The sequence below is a fragment of the Terrapene carolina genome, unplaced genomic scaffold (genome assembly GCF_002925995.2).
Source record: "Terrapene carolina triunguis isolate 2854851 unplaced genomic scaffold, T_m_triunguis-2.0 Scaffold96, whole genome shotgun sequence".
In the NCBI taxonomy this organism is placed as follows: Eukaryota; Metazoa; Chordata; order Testudines; family Emydidae; genus Terrapene; species Terrapene triunguis.
In genome coordinates, this window is record NW_020664447.1 from 3,815,605 (window position 1) to 3,839,423 (window position 23,819).

Below are 23,819 nucleotides of genomic sequence, written 5' to 3' on the forward strand. Positions count from 1 at the left end.
GCACTCCGCACCGAGGTCGACGGTGCCGCGGAAGAGGAGGGCTGTAATGCCGCCTCCATGAGGAGCTGTTTAAGGCGAAAGTCTCTCTCTTTCTTAGTCCTGGGCTTAAAAGCCTTACAAATTTTACAGTGCTCCTTTTGGTGTGCTTCCCCGAGGCAACGGAGACACGACTCGTGCGGGTCGCTCAATGGCATAGGCCTGCGGCACGCGGCACAAGCCTTGAAGCCTTGGGCGTGCGGCATGCCCCGCTGCCCAGGGCCGGTGCCGGGGTTGGCCAAACACCTATCACAAAGAGGTTTAGGCCTTTGTGAGGAACTGATTAACTACTACTACTTAACACTAAACTCTTAACACTTAACTATAACGAACTGATAACTATCACTAATCACTTATGCTAAGGGACACTCTCAGACGAGAGATAGAGTTGTTCCAACGTCGCCACGGGCGGTAAGAAGGAACTGAGGGAGGGTCGGGCCGGCAGGGATATATATACGCTAGGGCGGGGCGCCGCTCTGGCGGGAAGGGAGACCCTGCGGGCCCGACGGGAGCCGCTGAGGGAAAAAGTTTCCGACGTTCGTGCACGCGGCGCGCGCACACCTAATGTGTAATGGACGTGAACAAGCACTCGAAGAAGAACTAGGGGCCACCAAATGAAATTAATGGGCAGCAGGTTTAAAACAAATAAAAGGAAGTTCTTCACACAGCGCACAGTCAACCTGTGGAACTCCTTGCCTGAGGAGGTTGTGAAGGCTAGGACTATAACAGGGTTTAAAAGAGAACTGGATAAATTCATGGAGGTTAAGTCCATTAATGGCTATTAGCCAGGATGGGTAAGGAATGGTGTCCCTAGCCTCTGTTTGTCAGAGGGTGGAGATGGATGGCAGGCACCTCTGGGGCACCTGGCATTGGCCACAGTCGGTAGACAGGATACTGGGCCGGATGGACCTTTGGTCTGACCCAGTATGGCCATTCTTATGTTCTTAGGGGAGTGCTCTAACCATTGAACTAGGGGGTATTCTGACGTGGAGCTTCCTCAGTCCCTCCTGTTGAAGTTGTTGCACTCTGGGTAAATGAGAGTGGTTGGAGCAGGGGAATTAGATCTGGGCTCTCCCACGTCCCAGCTCGGTGCCTAAACCACTGGGCTACAGTGTGAGTCTCTCTCTGGCCTAATGACTGTTTAAGTATTTGTCCACAGAGTCACTGGGCCAGGGAAAGAGAGAATGGAAATGTGTCTGTCATCCAGGGGCTAGGGCACCCACCTGGGAGATCCTGAGTCCAGTTCTCCTGTTCCAATCACTTTTTTTAACCCAGAGTGCAACAGCTTCAACAGGAGAGACTGAGGGAGCCCCACATCAGACTATTCCATAGCTCAGTAGTTAGAGCACCCTCCTAAGCATTGTGGGAGACCCCTGTTCAAATTATCACTTTGTGATGGGAAAATTGAACCTGGATCTCCCACATCTCAGGTGCTGTAACCAGTGGGCTAAAAGTAATAAGGTGAAGACCTCCTCTTCTGTGTTGAATGTAGGCACCTGACTTATTCCCTCAAAAAGTGGCTGAGGCACCTGCCTCCAGGCAGCTGGTTTCGGTTCATGGAACACTATCAGAGCGAGATGCCTCCTTACAGCCTGGACTTATCGCCAAGAGAGGGGCTTAGCACACACCTCTGGCCAGCATCTCCTATTAGCTAGCTTAGGCAGGGAGCCTAATGAGCTGGCTTTTGTGGATCACCTTCTTAGGCCCCTATCTCTCCCCATTCATTGTATAGGGAGCCTACGTGCCTAATTTGGCTTTGTGGACCACAATGTTGTTCCTGTGATTTTCTTGATGCCTAACTTGAGTGGCCATGAAACTGCATTGCAACCCCAAAACCCCTGGTGGATGCCACCCTCTGCTCCATAGCACATATCACAGTACCCTTTTATCACATTTCATACGTTCTCCACCCACATTCCATTGTCCCATGTTCATGGCAATAAAGAAACCAATGAAATTTACTCAGACAAGATTATATGATGCAGACAAGTACAACAGGCAAGGCTGGATATCCCTGCATATCTTTATCGTAACTCAACAAGAGGTTAAGATTTTATGCATTTTTTTATTTAAACTTTCTGGATTATACAAATTTCTTATGGCTTAGAACATAAGTCCCACCATCGGATCTGATTTTTCTTGTTGAAGATTTTTGCTTTCACTATTAAATGCTGTTTAAGTAATTTTCTCTTGTCCAGGACTTTGTAATGACTAACAGACAGATGGGAATGATTAACTCAATATTTTTTGTTCATGTGATGATTTGAAAGGCAGGTTTTCAGAAAACATTAGGATTGTATTATTTACACATGCTACATTTTAGAATCAAGGAAGGATGTGCAATACTGTGAAATATACACATGCTGTCATCATCTTAAGAGTCCAATATTGATCTTACATACAGGGCACCAAACCTGAAACAACATATGCATTTGGGGAGGTGTATCAACATATGGTATGCTTTAAATAATACCTACACAGATGGCAAATTAAAGTAAAATTGGTAAGCTTTCCACCTAGATAGCTGAAGCACAGATGAAGGGAGAAAGACAGCTTCAGTGTGAGAGGATAAGTGCTTTATTATGATAGGGTACTCTCCTGGCCTTTGGAGTATTTTATGGCCATTTTTCTCTTGTGTTTGTAACAACTGTTCCCATGGTAGCCATTTCCTCCAGCCCAGGGTGCTGTATCCATGATTTTCTTAGAAGATACTTCATGTCGTTCCGTAGATTCATTAGCAGAGGTTATTTATAAAAGTGCAAGAGTCAACCTCAAAAGGTCAAAAGTGTCACCTCTAATTCAGGGAACAAAGGCCAGAGGTCATGGATAAATCTTATATGGCAGTGTAATGAGATGCCCTTGCAACCAAATACAGTACAATATGAAATTGTTAGTGAAAAAGGAAATAAATTACATTGATACATCTCCAGTGTATCAAAGGCACTTTGTATTTTCAGTTTCGTACACATTTCATTTTATGTATACTACAAAAAAAAGTTATGTTAGAATTGAATGTGAGGGACATAATTGCTGGAAAGGAAATTACTTCACCTTCTCAGTGAATAAACCCTCCATTTTATTCTATGAGGCTGGTAGCAAACCTGAACCACTGACAGGTTAGGAGTTGCGCAAGCCTCAAATCTAGTCTTGGTAAGCACAGAAATCAAGTTTTAAAAACTTAAAAGTATATATACTGAGAATGCGTTTAAGGGGGAGGAAGTCTCTCTTAATTTGTATTAGTTGATAAGCTTGCAAACTTTTTCTGATTTACCCTCTTTGAAACTAAGGATTTAAGTGAAATAATAAATGAACAGCAATGTAGCAGACAATGGGTATGTTACTAACATTGGTCAAGGATCAATTAATTTAAATAATTTTAAATTAGGCAAATTTGGGGTGACTTCACCCCTTGTGCAAAGGGCCAGGATAAGGCCAGTACATCTGTCCCACTTAAACCCTCTGCAGTGCTTAGGATATTAATTCTTAGGTAATACAAAGAAAAGGATATGACTAACATACATCTAGACAGTGCTGGCCTGAGCTGCACTGGTACTCAAGGCAAAGACTGGGATTTGGCATCCTCCTCTTCCACCTATCATTATTCCTTTCCACCTCCATGTCTGCATTGCTCAATCTGTTTCCTTCTCAAGACATTTAAACACAACATTACAAAAATCAACATGAAAGTTTACTCGTCGGGGTACATTTAACCCATTACGTTAATAATGACAAAACTAGGATGTTATTGTCCCACCAAAAGAATAAACCTGAACAAACACATTTTGAAAGATGATTTTGTTGCCAGATTAAAATTGATAAAATGGTGAGATAGATTGTCGGGTAACATCCCAAGTGATCTAGTGTCAAGTAAGAAAATAGGTTAGAATAAATTTCATGAAATAGCAATCCTACTAAGAGATAGGTGTATATTATTCATTTTATACTTTAATTATAAGATATTCAACAAAAATCACAGCAAATTTACTCTTTCTATATCTATTCAGACAGTAGCAGAAATGGTGGAGGGAATCCAATGAACATAAACAAACAGGTATATTTACACAGTTTATTAAAAACCATACATACATATATTAGGAAAGGATGTACTGTACCTAATTATTGCAGCTTGCATGTCAAAGAACTGAGATTTCCTCATATTTAGCAGTCATAGTGCAGAATGCATTAAAAAACAATTTACTGACCATAGTTCAAACCAAGTGGAAATTCTGTTGTGAACCAAGTAGCTTATTACAAAGTTACCTGTTATTTCTGTCTTTTTGAATGGATTAGTAGGAAAACAAGAGAAAATTATAAACTCTGTCACATAAAACCAGTCCCCTTGCATACAACCTCTCCCTCTATACCCTGGAGTTCATTCACTATTACAATATTCAGGCATCAGTGTTGTTCTCACAAACATCCTTCGAAGTCAGTGGTTCTGCTGAGACAGTCAGCTGCACATAATTAGCTATTCATTTTGCACCAAGCATAACTCAATTCATACTAGAGAAAGAAGCACCTGTTATTCTCAGGAATATACAAATATTTACCACAGTTTTTCTTGCTCATTAAAAAAGAAAGCTTACAGCACATTATTTACAAATTCTGTCCAAATACATAAAGAGGAGTCATTATAAACTTTTTTTTTTTTTGCTGGCACATTGTCAAACGGCATTTGCAGTCACTTAAAGCTGTATTCAGCTTATCTTATTCTCCTCCCGCACCAGAATCTGAAAGGTTGTAAGTGTCTCAAGCACAGTGTCATAAATAGTCTTTGGATTGATGTGTCAGTAGAAAGGAGTTAATTCTTCTTGTGAAGGAACTTCATTTTATTTCCTACAGCAAACACAAAACGTGATCCATCAGTAACTAACATACATTGAAAAACAAAGAGAAACTGAATGTTAGTCTAAAAAGGCTTCAAATGTGTACTGTAACCAATATATAGAGAACCAACTATATAAAAATGTAGGTATCCAACTATTAAAGTTCTGGACAACCAAACCTGATAAACGGCAAGGTCCCTTTCCAGATTTTTTTTGGGGGTGGGGGGAGAAAAGAGTTGGGGGAGGAATACAGTGGTTAGGTAAGGTTTCTTTTTCCAAATTAGAATGAGACTTTCTTAGCAAAGACCATAATAAAACCTACTATTATCAACGATAAATAGATATTTGTTGATTTCCTTTTGATAATTCCTATCATATAATTAAACTACTAGTTGAGTATCACATTTCAATCTAGGCAGAGCTGTGCTTTGTTAAGACCACTTGTTAAAAACATTTCAGAATTTCTTTAAAAGATTTCCCTTACCAAGACCTCGCAGGAATTTGTTTACTCCACTTTGTTCAGTGTCTGGAAGCTCTTCCAAATACTGTTCAACCCTCTGTTCAAAGAGACCTGTGGGAAGTAGATAAAATAAAGCATTGTTTGGTCTTCTTTCCAAGTGAAAGGGAGGGTGAGGGAAGATGCTATGGAAAAGGGAATCAAAATCTAATGCTTTTATTTGTGTTGCCCACAAAGAAAGCACAGACTTTTCAACAGTTTCTTTCAACAGTCACCTCAGGAGCGTATTATAGGTTCTCAACCAGGGGTCTGGGACCCACGGGGGGGGGGGGGTGGAAGGGGCACAAGCTGGTTTCAGGGGATCCATCAAGCAGGGCCAGCATTAGACTTGCTGGGGCCCAGGGCAGAAAGATGAAGCCCCACTGTATGGGGCTGAAGCCCGGGGCCCCGAGCCCTGCCACCCAGGGCTGGTGCTGAAGCCTGAGCAACTAAGCTTTGCAGGGCCACCTGTACTGTGAGGCCCCCAGCAACTGCCCTGATTGCTACTACCTAATACTGGCCCTGGCTTTTAAATGCAGATAAAAAGGTGTTGTGGCACAGGTGGGCCAGAGAGTTTTTATAGCGGGGGGAGGGGAGGGGCTCAGAAAGAAAAAGGTTGAGAAACCCCTGTCCTTTAAGAATTTGTGGCCTTTGCAGAGCTAGATTAATTTCCTTCCCATTTCCTCTTAAGTTCAACTTGCCATCAGTAATGTTATCAGCCACCTTAGGCATTGTGTCAAAGTTTCAAAGACAGCATGAGTTGCTTTCATGATTCTCCCAGCATCCATCTTGCTGAGAAACAGAAAGCCAGGTCTTCCTTCACACCCAAGACTCCATCTGTCCACCAGGCAGTACAACATGCTAACAGAGAGTCTGTGGTCAGGCCCAAGCATCAACATTTAGCATAATTGCACTCAGTAAGCTGGCTAATCTACACTCGTTGCATCCCTGGATAAAAATAGATATTTATGCACATAACTCTCACAAAACAGATCTGAATGTTTTCCATTTAGCCCCAATCCTAACTGGACACCAAAGTTACATTTACCATGGGGTGTGGGGAGGGGCTGGGTCATTAACTTGCACTGGCCCCTGCTCAACCGGGGCCGCCTCCTACCTGCAGGCAGGCTCCTTGTCAGGCTGCAGCAGCTCCTGTCCCAGCCCTGGAGCAGAGGGAGCCCAGGGGTGAGGGGCAAAGGGAAGGGAGTGGAGGTAGAGATGATCCAGCCAGCAATGGGGAGGGAGGGAGAGGAGTGAGAAATGCGGGTGGGGCCTTGGGGGAAAGATATGGAACAGGAGCAGGGCCTTGGGGAAGAGGCAGAGCGGGGGTGGGGCCTTGGGGGTCCAATTACCAGCAAATAGAAAGGTGGAAACCCTAAGCAAAACATCCTAGAAAATAATCTTGGAAAGATAATTAAAACAAGAACTAGAAATGTAGGCATTCCAAATGAAGTTGGGTCCATCTCACATTACAATTTCCTGCCCTTTGTGCTTTGCTTGAAACAGTAATTCAACTTACTGCTATAAATACCATTTAACATTTTATTTCCTTCAAAGAAAGCCTACTTGAGTGCTTTCTAAACCACAAAGATTTCTTAGACTGTCTCCAAAACTAATACTTTTTTATGCCTAGGCTCAACCCCTAAAAAACTGCCAGAGCCATTTTAAGATTTAGAATACCTACTTTGTAATTTAACAATCAGAGCAGAACTCAGTGGGTTATATCACCCAGCAACCTAATCTTGTCACTGATTCTGAACTGCCGTAGAGCCTGATCTTGCAAATCCATGTAAGCACAAGGACAGACTGGCAGGTGCAAAGTGACCTAGGTCATAACTTTTGAAAATCACACAAAATAGAGGCAGAATCCAGGAGGTGTTCCAGGCCTTCAGCTCTTGAAGTTAATGGGGTTTGAGGTTGCTCAGTGTATAGCAGCAGGTCCATTTTGTAGAATTTGTCCCAAAAGGCCTGATTTTTGCAATAAGATCTGTGCAGGGGGGCTCCTGTGCCTGCATGGAGCCCCAATGAGGCTTTACACAGGCACAGAGGTCTATCCCTGCAGCACCCATTGCAGGATTAAGGCTGTGGTGAGTAGTTTTTAGACACAGGGGAGTGGAAGGAGAAATAGAGCCAGTGTAATGGGGTCCAAGGATATTTGCAAGAGAAGGGCCTTGGAGCATATATTAAGGGTTTCCCTCCCTGGACATTTTTAATACTTGCTATTTTGTGTGATCAAGTGGATTCCAAATGCAAACCCCTTATGCTATTCATAAGTATCTTTAGAGGCAGGTTATCTCCTTCTCTTCCTTCCCCCATATTCAATTTTCCACCTCTCCTCCTTTCCCCTTTCAATCCATCCATCCCAAATTACCCAGCCAGCTCCCACGTCCTTGCTGCCCCCATTCCAGCTCTCTTCGTTGGCTGTTCAGCCCCCAAATGCCATACCTTAAGGAATCTCCTCTCTCTGACATGAAGCTAGGAAGTCTTCTAGCTGCACAGAGCGCTTGGCAACCCCCCCCCCCCACGTGGTGCAGCATTGCCCTGGAGCAGGAGGGGAAGCCCCAGCTTGCTTGTGCGTCCCCTTGATATCCTTCCGAAGCTTCTCCGCCTGCCTTCCGGGCCGGGGGAGGAGCAAGGCTGAGATGCTAGCAGGGCTCTGGCAGTTGCCAGCAGATGGCACTGCTGTGCAATACTCAGCAGCCTCAGCCCCAGACCCGGCTGGCTACTGCACAGGCTGCTCAGTGTTCTTTATGAACATGCACCACAACTAGGAGCACAGTGGCTCTCTAGCAGGTCTGAGAGTTTGATTCATCAGCTAATTGCTTGTTTGTCCAGTTGGACTTACACTAAAGTAGTCCCAACTGCCTAGGGAGGTTGTGGAATCTCCGTCACTGGAGGTTTTTAACAACAGGTTAGAATTTTCAGGAAAGGTCTAATTATTACATAGTCCTGCCTTGAGTGCAGGGGATTGGACCAGATGACCTGTTGTGGTCCCTTCCAGTTTACACTTCTGTAGTGCTATATGCATGAGGGTTTGCAGGAGCAGGACCCTTGCTAGGTAGATTACATGGGTCAGATTTCTTGAACTGTAAGACTCTCCCCTACAGTCTAGCCCTGTAGTCTTTACTCACACAAAACACCTCTCTGACTCACATGAAAGGGATTTATAGGACCAGGCCAAATGCTGTCCCTTAAATCATGTCCTGCACTCTTGTTTATTTGCTGATATTTATTTTAACCAATATAACAGTTTTTTCCACATTTTTACTTTGAACCTCATTTGAGGCATCCAAGAGCTGTTCTAGAATCATGAATGAGCTGTATCCTTTACAGTACTTCATGGTGTGGAGCAGTCAACTTTTCCCTTTAATAATTTCATGTACTGAGATGGGAAGTGTCACAAGGATGAGACTCATTCTTTTAAAACCTATCATTTCAGTTTTAATCCAGGGCACACAAAAGAAGAGGGTACTGCGTGTCTGGCAAAGTTAGCTATAGCACTGATGTTTGGCAGTATATAAAGCTGTAATTGCTAAAACCATGTGAAAACATGAAAGTGTATTAATCCCTAAATACTGTCTGCATAGTAGCAAAGGGAATCACAAGCCTTACCTTTTGCCCTGCATTTTCTCAGTTCTCTGTCCTGTATAAACCCAGCAAACATTTGGGATTCCATAAAGACCTCCAGGAAGCGACGGATACTCTTGGAAGCTACAGATTTGCGGAAAGCATCCCTTTGGAAGACACGCTCTCCTTTTTCATTCTGAGTTAAGAACAGGGAATAGTGGCCAACAGTTTCCACGAAGAATCGGATGAAAACTTCTGATACTAATCCATTCAGGGTGTTACACTCTGCAAAAGAAAGCAGCAATATAACACTCAAATCATCTGAAGAACAGCTGCAGTACAAGGTCCCTGCTTGGTCACTTGCATTGGATTTAATGTTTTCACCTAATATTTCTCCCCCAAAAAGTCTAACTAGAATTATAATAATAATATCTGAAAAAAGATCTGCAACACCTAAAACCACATAAATGCCCTGCCACCCTCCTTCTCTTGCCCCATTAAAATTAATTGGATATGGAAAGCATAAACTGCCCTATAACTAAGCTTCAGAGGAGTAGCCATGTTAGTCTGTATCAGCAAAAACAACAAGGAGTCCTTGGGGCACCTTAAGAGACTAACAAATTTATTTGGGCATGAGCTTTCATGGGCTACAACCCACTTCATCAGATACATCAGTGGACTCAATTCATCTGATGAAGTGAGTTTTAGCCCACGAAAGCTTATGCTCAAATAAATTTGTTAGTCTCTAAGGTGCCACAAGGACTCCTCGTTGTTATAACTAAGCTTGTCAATCAATATAATAGCAGATCTTCCATATCTCAAAGTCAACAAAAATACAGTTTTCTTTACTGGGTAATCCACACGAGACCCTCAGAAGATGCAGAATTAAAAATTAATATTTGAGGCCTTAATCTGAAATGTGTCTCTGCTGTTTGAACTTTACTTCTTCCTGGATAGTTAGCATGCTTCTGAATGATCTTGAGAGTAAAATTTTGTGCTGAGGGTAATAAACCTTTACAAAAAATTGATTGAAAAAGATTTATTGTAGATTCAATTCTTGTATCACTTGTGAATACCTCAGAGATGTTAAAGTGACTTTACATATTTAAAGCAAAGTTTAATAAAAATAAATATAAAATGGATAGACTTGGACTAACGGTATATTAGATTTTTAACATCAAAGTCTCTGAGAAAAGGTTAAAAATCATCTATGGGAGTGTGTACATTGTAGCATTTAAACGATATTTTAAACAAGCGGTTAATATATTACAGTGCTTTGAAAATTATACTACATGCCCTCAATCATCAACTCCAATTCAGAAACATAAATTGATGTTGTAAAATATAGCTGTGGGGTGAGATGATGAGTTTTCTGAAATTAGGCCCATGTTTCTTTCTCCTGATCCCAGGGACACAATATCACCCACCCACACAGGTAGACAAGACTTGTTTCCAGATTATTTTACCATCATCTGAATCACTGTCTGAATCCTGATTTATCAGTTCACTTTTTCTCTCTAGAGCCTGCTCCAGAGCAGCTTGCAATTTCCTAGGTAATAGTGTGTCTTCATCATCCATCTAAAGGAGAAAAAAATATATTCTTTAGACTGTTTTCTTCCCTATATGCTCATTTGCAGTCAATGGTTTTTCAGGGCCTAGAATTCAGAAATAAATATTCTGTGTTTGTTACTTTAATGGCTACATGAATACAATAATGAAACCTTATGTTCCTCTCTTATATATTTCTGAATTTAACTTTATAGTGTTTTTCATGAGACTGAAGTAGGGAAATATAACATGCTATTGGAATGCAAGGTAAATACATATAGGCCCTTAACCTGCTTGTTCCACAACAAACATATTATGAAGGCACCAGACAGGCATGATGGGTTTCCTGAATATACACAAGGTGAAGGCCTAGCCACACATACACACAGCTGCTCAGGCTCGGTTCTGGAAGCTTCTTCAATTCTTGATAGTTCCTCTTTTGCTTATTTTCCTGCAAGTACTTTTGCTCATTCTCCACACCATATTTAACATTTGCTCCAGAAACAATGAGCTGATGTATGACTCCTAGAGTTGCAAGGAATCTTCAGAGTAGTCTTATCTGTTTGCCCAACCTTTACTTTAAAGGGTACATCCAACTGACTCAGCGCATTCTCTTTTATCTGTAAATTATCTAGTGCCACCTTACTTTCAGGAAATAGTGATTCTTTATCTTTCTTTTTCCAAGGTTCCTTCTTATTCCACAACTCAGTAAATCATCCACAGTATTCTCCTCTCCACCTGTAGACTTCTTTCCCAGCTTTTCCCCCCTCCCCCACCAATCTTATCACTACTTGTGCTTGTTGTCTTGCTAAAATGATGTTGAAAAGATCAGGTTGTCTCTCTAGGGCCTTGATTTGTCTCTGTATTACAGTAGATTCTGCTTAACAGCAGTTCTGATATTAACAACTTCCAGTTAATGGCAACGTTTTGCTGGGAACCAATCCCGACCCATTGACTTTAATGTTAAAGGGTTTCGGATATTGGCAATGGCATGATGCTTATTAAGAACTTTTTCAGGAAGAAAGGCCCTGGTAACCGGCAGGATAGTGGGAACAAAGGACGCGCTGACACATGCCTTCCCTGGCTGCAGCTGTGCAAAGCTGCCTGTGCCTGGGGCCCCACCACCCGCACAGAATGGTGTGGTAATGAGCTGGGGTTCCCGCATCCCTACACAACAAGGAGTCCCAGTGCTGTGGGTGGGAGGAGAGGCTGCGGGCAGGGCAGCAGGGGGGAGGATTCCAGGGCTTTCCACAGGGAGCAGGGGCACTAGGGGCCCATGGAGATGCATGGCATCTCTCCCTGTGCTCTTGGGGTTGTGCCTGCCTTGACACCGGGAGCCTGCAACCCGGGAAGGACACGCTGAGACAGGCCCCCAGCATTGGTGCAGGGTAAAGCCTGGAGAGCACAGACAGAGGTACCGTGTAGCCCCACAGGCCTCCAGTGCCCCTTCTCCCAGTTGAAACCCCTGGCACCTGGGCTGAAGCCCCTCTCCCCTGAAGGCAGGTTTGCAAGGCTGCAGCCAGGGAAGGCATGTCCCAGCACTTCCTTCCCTGACTACAGCCTTGCAAACCTGCCTTCCACTTTTTGGCAACTGCTGGATAATGTCAGCTTTCTGCCGAGAGGCTGCTACTAAGCTGGATCCACTTGAAAGCATCAGTAAAGCAACTCTGAAGGTACGCTCGCTTGGTATCTCCTAGGCATACTATTTATTTCCAGAGGAAACAGAAAATATTCAGACTTTTCTAATCTAGTTAATTGCACAGTTCCAGTTGGAACTTCTCCAGTGAACCCATAGCTCCATTATGTTTCTTTAAACCACTTGATTAAAGGGGCTGCAAAGTTGCCTATTTTTAGGCTTGGAAGAATTAGATTTTTAAATATAAATAAATATCAATTTGACCATACACACACAAGCCAATGAAAAAATATTTCTACTGATAACAGAAATGTACAGATACGCAAAGTAAGAAAAATGCTGCTTGAAAACTTACTTGACTTTGATTTAAGGCTATTAACTTTGTATGTTTTGACATATGTGTGACGCTGCACCCCATATTCTTCACAGTTATATTATGATATGATTATGATATAATCATAATGTATTTTATGCAAGATACATCACGTGAGAGGTCATTGGAAAGATTATGATTTGCTGAATATGATTATCCTATTTGTATGCATGTATCATTTTTGTATCTGTACTTCAAAGGTAATTACACCTGGGAAATGCCCACTAGACAAGATGCTTTCATTCTAGATAGCGGGTGGGGGAAGAGCTATTAGAAAGAACAATAGGCCTTCGGAGAAGCTTATCTCCCACCTGGGGAGCCTTCCTGAGGACCCTACAGACAGCCTCCGAGTAATGGGTGCTATGACTCTACGAAGACATGTGAAGTGACCACATGTCTGTAGACTCCATCTTGGAATGTCAGTGTTTTTCCAGGGACTGGTCTGGGAACTAAGCTTTGAAACAAAGGGTTCCCGCCTTATTCAAAAGCTATATAAGGCTGGGAGTGACATCACTTGGGGTTCTTCACTGACTCCCTACCCAGGAAGACTCCTGGAAACACCTGAGGAACAAAGGCTGGACCCAGGCCAAAGGGATTTTTAGCCTGTGAATGGAACACCTGGGGATTCCAAGCTGTAAGCAAGTGCAACTTGCCCCTTAAGAATTTGCAGCCTGCTTGTATCATCACCCTGGGTGAGAATCTGCTATTCATATCCAATCTATTTAGTATATTAAGCTTAGTCTGCGTTTTTGTTTAGTTGCAAGGTAATCTGCTTTGATCTGTTTGCTATCCCTAATAATCACTTAAAATCTATCTTTTGTAGTTAATAAAATTGTTGTTGCTTTATCTAAACCAGTGCATGGAAATCATAACTCAGGGGCAGAAAGCTGTTGCATATTCCTCTCCACATTGAGGGAGGGGGCGAATTTTATGAGCTTACGCTGTACAGTTCCCTGTGCAGCGCAAGACGGTATAATTTTGGATTTATACTCCAGAGGGGGTGCATGCCTGAGGAGCTGGGAGGTGTCCTAGTTGAAGCCTTCCCATACAGGGGCTGGTCAAAGAGCCTGCCTGCATGTAACTGCAGCTGGGTGTGTCCCTACCTGTATGTATGCTGGTGGAAGTGCAGGCTGAAGCTTGGAGGGCTTTGCAGCTTGTCACAGCAGTACAGTGTAAGAGAGAGCCCAGGCTGCTGGGTGGGGGTCTCTGTGGTACCCCAGTTCCAGGTGGCACCCCGTCACAATATGATGTTGACAATTTGTGTTTTAATGGTTATAGAGCTTTAACTTTTTGCATCTCCATGTCTACTGTCATTGAATAATTATCTCCCCCCCGCATAGTTTCCCACAACTGTGAAAATTTAAATGGATAAAAATTGCAAAAATGCTTAAAATCCATAATTTTGCACTACTGAAAATTTAAATGGATAAAAATAAAAAATACTTAAAAATAAACATCAAAATTATAAAATAATAAAAATTGCTTTCTGCCAAGCCTACCTATTTTAGTTAATTTAAAGCCATACTGTACCTGTCTGATGAATCGATCAGATCCCAAGTTAACCATCAAAGCCTAAAGAAAAGAAAGATACAGTAAAGATTTATCTTGATGACTGAAGACATTCTAATGATGTCTGCTTTTACAGATAGAGGGAGAATCTAAATGGTACTTAGCCTGAACAGAAATTAGAATGAGAATCAAACTTCTGTTGTAAGTCTGCAGCATCAAACTATTTGCAGAGTTCTATACAAAACAGGAAGACAGACTCTCTGCCCCTGTAAAGGTCAGAGTCTAAGGGTACGTCTTCACTACCCGCCGTATCGGCGGATAGCAATCGATTTATCCGGGATCGATATATCGCGTCTCGTTAAGACGCGATATATCGATCCCCGAACGCGCTCACCATCGACTCCGGAACTCCACCAGAGCGAGCGGCGGTAGTGCAGTCAACGGGGGAGCCGCGGCCATTGATCCCGCGCCGTGTGGACCCCAGGTAATTCGATCCAAGATACTTCGACTTCAGCTACGCTATTCGCGTAGCTGAAGTTGCGTAGCTTGGATCGATCCCCACCCCCCCACTAGTGTAGACCAGCCCTAAGTAAGACAGAACACTTCAGACATTTCATACCTCAGATGATGGGCAGATTTCAGAAAAGTTTGCTTTAAAATAATTTTAAAATGTATGGGTGTCATTGTTGCTTTGGTGGATTATCCATGAAGGGGGTCATTTGTGCAGAAGAACTGTATTTCAAAAGGGGTTTTGGTGAAACCAGGTGTTGTTCGGTGCAGTAGGGCTGGTTCCAAGTATTAGGGGGTGGCATGGATGAAGTGTAAATAATTAATAATGAAGGTGCGAGGAGGAGAGGATGCTAAAAAGGTATGTAGGAGGGCAGTTTGGGAAGGGTAGGAGGAAAACAGCACAGATTTAGGAAGGGGCAGATGCATGGAGAGCACTTGAAGTGACCACAAGTAAAGGAAATTTGCTGTGGAAGGGGAGAGGAAACCCGTGAAGGGCTCTGGGGAGAGTGAAATGATGATCAGAGTTGTGTGAAGGGGAAGGATTGTGGCAGCAGTATTTTGGATAGACTGTATAAACATAAAGCTAATTTCATTTGCAATATAGCACCAATGAGACCTTGAAAGGACCTTCTTTGCCACAGGGGTTCTATTCTCTATTCAGTGTCTGGCTGTGAGTGTAACTCCCATTAGAATTAGTGAGAGTGAGAGTGGCTGGCACTAAAGTGAATGGTTTTTTACTGTGCTGATGTCACTTCACTATGTTATTTCACATAAGAAAATGAGACCTTATCCCAATATTGACCTTGTTGTGGCAAGGTTAATGTTCACTTTTCACTGTCAATCACCATACACAGGGGCATCGAGGGAAGATTAGAATCTTTAAAACCTATTTACAGTATTTTAGTTTTTTTTCCAAGAGGCAATTGTACATGACAGTTAGAAAGAGAAGAAACAAAGGGGCAAGTTAAGGGCTAGAAAAGTAAAAACTTATATCAGAGGCCAGCTTATATTATATACTCAGCTGGTGTAGATCAGTTTTACTCCATACAAACCATTTTGGGATTCATTTAACAACCAAGTCCTGGGCTGATTCCTACCTCTTCTACAGGCAGCTCTTTCAGCTTGGGCAGAGAGCTGGACAGCAGTCCAACCAGGAACGGAGTAGGGCAGCAGACAATGTCAATCATGGATGAGGGGAGAACAGGAATGAAAGTGTGCTGCCAGGAGAAGGGGTACAGCAGAGCCACCACAGCATGAGAACAGCTCGAGAGGATGCTGAGGAGAGAGTAATATGGGCATTTAAAAATTTTATTAAGATGTTAAAAAAAAAAAGTGAACAGAGTTTGAACATAGACGTTTCTGGTTATCAGGAAATAACATACAGATTATCAAGGGTGCAACATTTGTTTTAAGATTGGGTGGCATAAGGAATACATAATCTGCAATATCCCCGATTGGGTGTAAAAGGCTCGTTCTTAGCCCGGAATGCCTGCTTACCTGCTGCTGAAATAGTAGCACAGTGAGAATACAGGTACTCTCGTCTCACAGGATGGCTTTATAAGCTTCCTAATTCTGCTGTGTCAATGCACCTCAGTTCTAATCTGTATTCTGCCTGCTATTCCAGTCCCAGTACCCTTCTGTACTAAACTGTGCGGTAGCTTTGTTAATTCCCACTGTGCCCATGTTCTTCACATCACTCATGGTGGAGGCTGGAAGGTCAGCCTTTACTTGGAGAGGGCACCAGACTGGGAATCATGAGACCTGGATTCTATTCTTGGCTCTGCCATTGACTTGCTTTGTGACCTTGGCTAAGTCTCTTTGCCTTTTTGTGCCTCACTTTCCCCATCTGTTAAAGGGGGATAGCAATATTGGCCCTCCTATGTAAAGTGCTTTGAGGAATATGTATGAAAAGTCCTATAAGAATTAAGTATTGGTCTCCTTCACTGGAAATTCCTTGCTTACTTTGTCCTTTTACTTACTGAACACATCTGGGTTTCACTTTATAGTCAAATGCTTCCTGAACACTAACAATAAAACATCATAATCAAATTAATTTTTATGACAGAGAAAGAAAGAAGGACCCTCATTTTTAGAGCTGTGACTTCGGCCTGATTTGTGAAGCTTTTTACCCAGCTCAGACTGACCGAGCTAATTTTCTCAGTGCAAACTTCTACTATAAGAACTATAAATAACTAATAACTGTTGTGCTACCACCACTTGAGAATTCTGGGTAAAGAGTCCTAACTGACTTCACTGCAAGTCCTCTGTTAGACTGTAGGTGGCATCAGACTTCCATTCAGATAATTCTTGCAAGCATTATAAGCAGAAAAACATAGATGATTCTGCACACATGGGAAAATGTATCACCCGGGGACATGGATCAGCATTCACGTCGTGCTCCCTGTCGGTACCTGGCCCAAGAAGGGAAAGCAAATGATCCAACCAGCAAACCATATTCGGTGATGAATCCTGGTCACATGCCACCTGAGGCACATTGCGCATACGCTAAGAAGAATGTATCATCTGTTTGCTTAGCTATAGAAATTACACTTTGGAATTTGCCTGAATAATGAACAAAATAAAAAAAAAACCCAAAGGGCCGTGTTCATCTTTTACTGGAAATAATCAGTTTTTTTCTTGATATTTACTCTAGATATATCAACTATGGTATGTTTTTATGACCTTGCCTACACTAGACTGCTACAAGTTTCTTATCAAATGCTGTTTTTTCTAATATTGTTCCACAACATGTGATGGGGCTGCCCTTGACTCTTATCTTGCGCTCTTCAGCATATGCCATAGCAAGCACAATGATGTGTTTCAGGAGAAGGAACTGTGGAGCATGACGCAGGCTCCCAAGCGCAATTCTCAATCTCCCTTTAATGCCTCCGTGGTATTTTCAACGGTTACTGATTGGGTCATCATGGAGGAATGACTACCAAAAAAGAGCCACGTTAAGCTAAAAGCAGGAAAACAAATGTTTCTCCAACATTGGGTTCATCATAATCTTTTCTTTCTATAGAATGCCCTTTTGTAACTTTTCCTCTTGCATGCAGGGCTGTGACGTAAATCAGCACCAACATCCTCTCTCATGTGCTATTCCCACGCCTTGGGAGGCTTTCGCCTTCGGAACGTTGTGCTAGATTTTTCTTTCAGAACTTTCACCTGGAGCTAGTTAGTACCATGCAGTGGGAGGTTGTTACGTGGACATGACAGTGATTGCACCCACCAGTGACTTCTTTAAGCTGTAGTATGATAATGTGGTGCAGCTTGCAGCACTGTCATTGCGAGTGTCAGTGTTTCTATTTTAAGCCAGCGTATGCAAATGTTTTCAGAAGTGCTCAGCACCCATCATTTGAAAATTAGGCCCCTTTAAAATGTCTCCGGTAAAGTACCCCAAAACACTTGACATTAAATTTAGGCCTCCAGAATCCTGTCCCCATGCAGAGATATAGCCCCACTTTCATTGGGATTATATATATATACACACACACACACACACACACACACACACACACACTGAATTGAGACCTTGTTGCTACATTTTTTGCGCTGGTCATATAATAGGCATAAACGATCACATTTCTGAAGGGGGCCTACATGACATTTCTGACTGCAAATGAAGTGATTACATATCTGAGGTAAAATTCAGGAGTGATGGATGTATGGGAGACACCAATCTCCTTTAGTGTGCTTTAATTTACACTTTCTTATGTCTTCCTGTTAGTTGATTCTCCTGCTCTTCCTCTTCAATAATGGGACATGTCTGTCATATATGAATAAAAATCCCTGTTTTCAACTCAGTTTCTCCAATCATCATCCCCACTCAATCTATACATATTTTCTACTATGGTTAGTGTAAGGTACCATCAAAAATTGTTTCAAATACATTTTCTTTTACTGTGCTGCAAGTGGAGACCAATGGTCACTTTTCTAAACCAAAGCCAATTTCTCTGGGGTAATTTATCTACTCAAATCATTTTCCTAGTGTGTTATATACAGACTTTTTTTTGGCCAGGAAAGTTGTCAGCAAAGACTGATATAAACTAGGATAGGAGGCTTGCAGTACTGAAAGGATTATGGTTTCTTTAATATAGACTGAACTATCATCAACATTTCTGACATTGTACAATCTATCTCCCATGCACAGTTTAATGGTGAATAATGTGTGTTTCTGGGAATACAGTATTTGCGCTAAGATAATATACCGTACTAGTTTTTAGCTATTGAGAAATAATCCACATATTTAATGGACTGGAGTCAATGAAAACAAGAGTATCTAGTACCCAGACAGGATATTAGGATGTCTGCTATCATCAGTGCAGGTACACTAAAATATCTAATCTCAAAATACAGGCCATGAAAAATGACACCATGTAGATTATTTGTCAATTGCTAAAATCCAGTACTTTATCTCAGGGCAAGTACTGTATTCCCAGAAACACACATTACTCACCACTAAACAGTGCTTGGGAGATAGACACATCATATAGTGTTGGAGCCTTGAACACAACCTGAATCCAATGGGACTGGACTACAAGTGTTGGGTTTAGGTCGTGTCTCAAAACAACCTGACATTCTCAGGCTCAGATTGGGTCGCTGATCACCTCTTTCTGCTGAGGAGGTCGGCCTGGCAGCAGCTGCCTACCTCAATCCTGCCAGCGGCCACCACTCGCAGCAGTGTGCATGTTGGCAGAGCCTCTCACTCCACAGCACACACAGCGCAACAAGGAAGTGTCAGCCAGCAGGAGCAAGGCAAGCAGCCGCTGCCACACTGACATCCACAGGGGACATCCACAGATGGATCACAGGCATGGGTTGTGGGAAGCCCCCACCAGGCTGAGCCCCAAGGGTGAGCAGGCAGCACTGACATAGGTTCAGGGGGAATTGCCCAGGAGGGTGAAGGAAATCAGCTGCCCTTGAGGTGTACAGTGCTGGACTAGGGTAGGGAGCAAAAGGCAAGCCAGGGTGGGAGATCTGGCTGCAGGACTAGGAGTGGGGCTAAAGGGTAATTAGTCCCTATGTCTCCATGGAGGAAACAAAATAAAGAAAATGGAGTCTGGGACGGTGGCTAGTCCCTTGCAACACAAACCGAAGTTGACAGGTCCCAACTACAAGTGTTGGGTTTGGGTCAGGTTGGGTATGAAAACAACCCAACACACTCGGGCTTGGGTCAGATTTGGATTGGCTGTGGTCTAGTTAGGATCAGGTCAGGCTTTACAATTAGGCCCAAGCAGACCGACAATTGGAAATGCTGAGGCTAGTTTTAGATGCTTGTATTTAAAGACAGTAACCCTTTCAGTGCTGCAAGTCTCCTGCCTCCAGGAAACGCTGAAATCTTTTTGCATATGCCTCCTACTTTAGCTGGAAATATTCCATCAGTGTAGGAAACAACCCCCTCTTTCTCTTCGTAAAAGCCCACTTGTGACGTTATTGACATGAACTGTGACCGTATAGATCATTGTTGCTACCAGGGTCTTATGGTTGCACCAGGTCTTGTACAGAGGAGGTAAAGTGGGGTGTCTATGGAAAGGTTGTAGTTTGCTGGTTATGATTATGCTATCTGTACATGTGTATCATTTTTGTATTTGAAGTTACGAATTTTGGCTATGTATTTGTATCTCAATGTGTTTGATTTTAAGTAGCCTCAGTGAAGTTTTTGGTCAGCTTCTTGAGAAAGGACTATTCTCAGTAAGTGCCCAATCAAGAAACACTTAACTGACAATGGACTTTGGGAGATGCCAATCCACATCTGAGCTTTCCTGGGAACGTTCAAACTAACATGCAAACAATGGCGTCGGCCTGCAAAAAGCTGAATTATTCATTGACATGTGACTTGCCCAGGTGGCTACAAACTCCTCCTGTGCAAAGTCATAGCAACAAGATGAACAAAGGGGTTTCTGCCCACAAAAGAGAGAATATAAAAGGCCATGGAAACCCCTCCATTTTGTCTTCAGCTGGCTTAAGAGATGGCCTCTCTACCCCCCAAGAGATACCTGAAAGAAACTGGAACAAAGGACAGTAACTACAGGGGTGTGAGTGATTGCTGACCCAGACTAGGAAGGAGTCCAGTCTGTGAAAGCAGCTTATTGGAACATCTCTAAGGGTGTGATTTACCTGTATGCAGTTTCTTAATGTATTAGGCTCAGACTTGCGTGTTTTGTTTCATTTTGCTTGGTAACTTACTTTGTTCTGCCTGTTATTACTTGGAACCACTTAAATCCTACTTTTTATACTTAATAAAATCACTTTTGTTTATTATTGAACCCAGAGTAAGTAATTAGTACCTGGGGGAGCAAACAGCTGTGCATATCTCTCTATCAGTGTTATAGAGGGCGGACAATTTATGAGTTTACCCTGTATAAGCTTTATACAGAGTAAAACAAATTCATATGGGGTTTGGATCCCATTGGGAGCTGGGTGTCTGGATGCTAGAGACAGGAGCACTTCTTAAGCTGTTTTCAGTTAAGTCTGCAGCTTTGGGGCGCGTGGTTCAGACCCTGGGTCTGTGTTGGAGCAGACTGGCATGTCTGCCTCAACAAGGCAGGGTTCTGGAGGCCCGAACTGGCAGAGAAAACGGGCTCAGAGGTAGTCTCAGCACATCAGGTGACAGTCCCAAGGGGGTTTCTGTGACCCAAACCGTCACACCACTATTAAGGAAGGGGAGGTTGTAAAACCTTTTGGAATTGTTTGGGGCATCTAACGATGACCTGTCTCATCCCTATTTACCATTGCCACATGTAGCTCAAAGTTTCCCAAAGGTCCCTCCCTAAGGACGTTCTCCTAGAACTAAGACTGTCCTCCTAGTCAGGCAAATCATTTGCAGATTCCTCTGAATTCTGTAACCTGCTGTTTTTAGTGCATTTTCATTATCTGTGTTGGCATTTGCAGTGAAAGCAGAGGAAGGCGAGGTTATCCCCTCTTCCCCCACTCCACAACTCTCCTAGTGGATAGTGATTCTCATAACACAGGGAGAGATTGTTCAGTGAGAGGAATTATTTGCATGGGGAGCCAAAATCCTACCAGCGCTACATTATCCCAATGGGTTGATGCCAGGTGCATGTTATGCAGATGCTCCAGACCATGTGCTCAACTGGCACCAATTATCAAAATCTGGTTTTCTCTATTTCCTTAGATGGAGAAATGTAGCCAAAATGTAAATTCACAGATATGTATTTCCATTGCCTGTGTTTACTTTTCTACAACTTTTTCATGTTTCTCATTTCTCCCTGCTGATTTAATTATGACATTGTCTCAACATTTACTGAACTCTTTCATCTGTTTTTTTAATACATACACACTCAAACCCACAACTGCTCCATGATCGAGTTACCTTCCTTCCCCACATCCTCCCTCTTCCTCTTGGGAGAGCTTGCTCTGGATTTCTGTTGGAGTTCTGAAGTTCTATCCCTTCCAGTACTTGAATTAGGTAGGTATTCCACACCCATATGTCTAACCTCAGCCCACAATAGCACTTTTCTTTGATGGCTCCTGCTGTTGTGCCATTAGGGATGAGAAGGAAGGAAACACAGCACGGGTAAAGGGGAATCATTGATCACTTCTGTTGCAAAATTGCTGGTGTACCCCATAGCTTTGCTCTTATCTAAATATTGCAATGGCATCCTCGCTCTTGGACTAGTTCCAAGCCATGGGAGGGAAAGAAGAGAATGGTCCCCTCACCTGCATAAAGGTAATTTAGGCCCATGTTTTCAGAAGTAGCCACTGGATCTCAGAGACCTTCTTTTGCTACCGCTTGTTTTTGATGTCACATAACCTCCTTTGGACTTTGGCTTTAAACAGATGATAGGCCTAATGTTTTCGTTTGTTAGAGGAATCATTTTGCCAGTTACAAAATGCATTTCTTTTCTGTTGAATTAATGCTAGGATTTCCTCGTTGTTTTCGTCAAATCAATCTTGGTGCCGATGAGTGGAATATCCTATGGTTTCAGCACATGCACTGTGAATGGTGTTTTAAAGTTGATCCCAGTGTTCTTGAATGTCAATGATGTTGTCAGGCAGGTTAGAGAGTTTCTCAGACAGATGTTGCTGGAACATCTTGCAGCTGGTTTGGTCTTGAAGTGCTTTGACATTGTACCGCTTTCGCTTAGACTTTGGGTGTTTGCGGTGTGGTGGAACGAGCTGCAGGTACATGACTGATCTTACTAATCGACGGTCTGTCCAACAGTGATCAGTATCTCTCATAGCTTGTGTTACACAGACGTCGGTATAGTCTCAGGCTCTGACTATAACATAGTCGAGGAGGTGCCAGTGTTTGGACCGAGGATGTTCCAAGTGGTCTTAAATTTGTTAGTATGCCTAAAGATGATATTTGTGGTGAGCAGATAATGCTCCGCACATTTGCTGAGGAGGAGAATACCATTGGGGTTTACATTTCCCACCCCTTCTTTGCCTATTGTGCCTCTCCGGAGTTGGGAATTCTGTCCGACTCTGGCATTAAAATCTCCCAGGAGGATGAGTTTGTCGGCCTTAGGTGTGGCTGTGAGGACTGCATCAAGAGTTCTATAAAACTGCTCCTTATTGTCTTCCTCATCATCGAGTGTTTGGTCATATGTGCTGATGACTGTGGCATATTGGTTGTTGCTAAGCTTGAACCGAAGAGTCATGAGATGCTCATTGATCCTTACGGGAAGCTCCAAAAGCTGACTGGCGATCTTATTTTTGATGGCAAAGCCAATCCTGTGAATGCATCTCTCTTCAGGTGGCTTTCCTTTCCAAAAGAAGACGTAGCCACCTCCATCCTCTTTTAATTGGCCTGGCGGGTCTCACTAAGAGCTGCAATGTCAATGTTGAGTTTTGCCAGTTCTCTGGCAATTATGGCAGTTCTTTCTGGGCATTCACTGCACTGAGAGTTCATAAGGGTGCAGACATTCCAGGTGGCGAAATTCATTGTCTTATCTCTCTTGTTTCGGCCACGGAGGAGTTCTCACTGGATACGACCATCCAGTCAGAAGAGTATGAGACAGTCTATATTTTGGGCACCTTTTCTAGCCCCCTTCCCATTTGGGGTGAGCAGAGGGGATCCTGAAAAGGCCTGCTCAGTCACAGTTGCTGCTGCCAAAATGCACTTCTGTCTCAACCAAGCACAAAATGACCCTCACGTGGCTGCTGCCTGTGTGCAGATTTGTGACTAAAGACTCCCAGAGATCACTGCTCCGGTCTTCCCTGCCACTCATCCGTCACCACCTGCGTGTGAAATTTTTTAACGTGGGGAAACTGGTGCACAGGCGGTAACCACACAAAAATTGACAGGAGGAAAACCCTGATCCAGTGGCAAGGAGATCCAAGACAACCAGGGGC

General features: G+C 43.0%; 1 protein-coding gene across 1 annotated transcript in view; it reads right to left on the reverse strand.

Annotated features, from left to right (window-relative positions):
* Positions 1–4,006: 4,006 nt before the first annotated feature.
* ST5 (suppression of tumorigenicity 5) overlaps positions 4,007–23,819 on the reverse strand; it is a 166,303-nt gene continuing 146,490 nt past the window's right edge. The window contains exons 14-19 of the mRNA XM_029911539.1: positions 15,599–15,776; positions 14,013–14,054; positions 10,392–10,503; positions 8,971–9,210; positions 5,347–5,433; positions 4,007–4,872 (exon numbers count right to left, since the gene is read on the reverse strand). Coding sequence (XP_029767399.1) covers positions 4,838–4,872; positions 5,347–5,433; positions 8,971–9,210; positions 10,392–10,503; positions 14,013–14,054; positions 15,599–15,776 — 694 coding nt within the window. The 3' untranslated portion in view covers positions 4,007–4,837. The remainder of the gene's footprint in view (positions 4,873–5,346; positions 5,434–8,970; positions 9,211–10,391; positions 10,504–14,012; positions 14,055–15,598; positions 15,777–23,819) is intronic.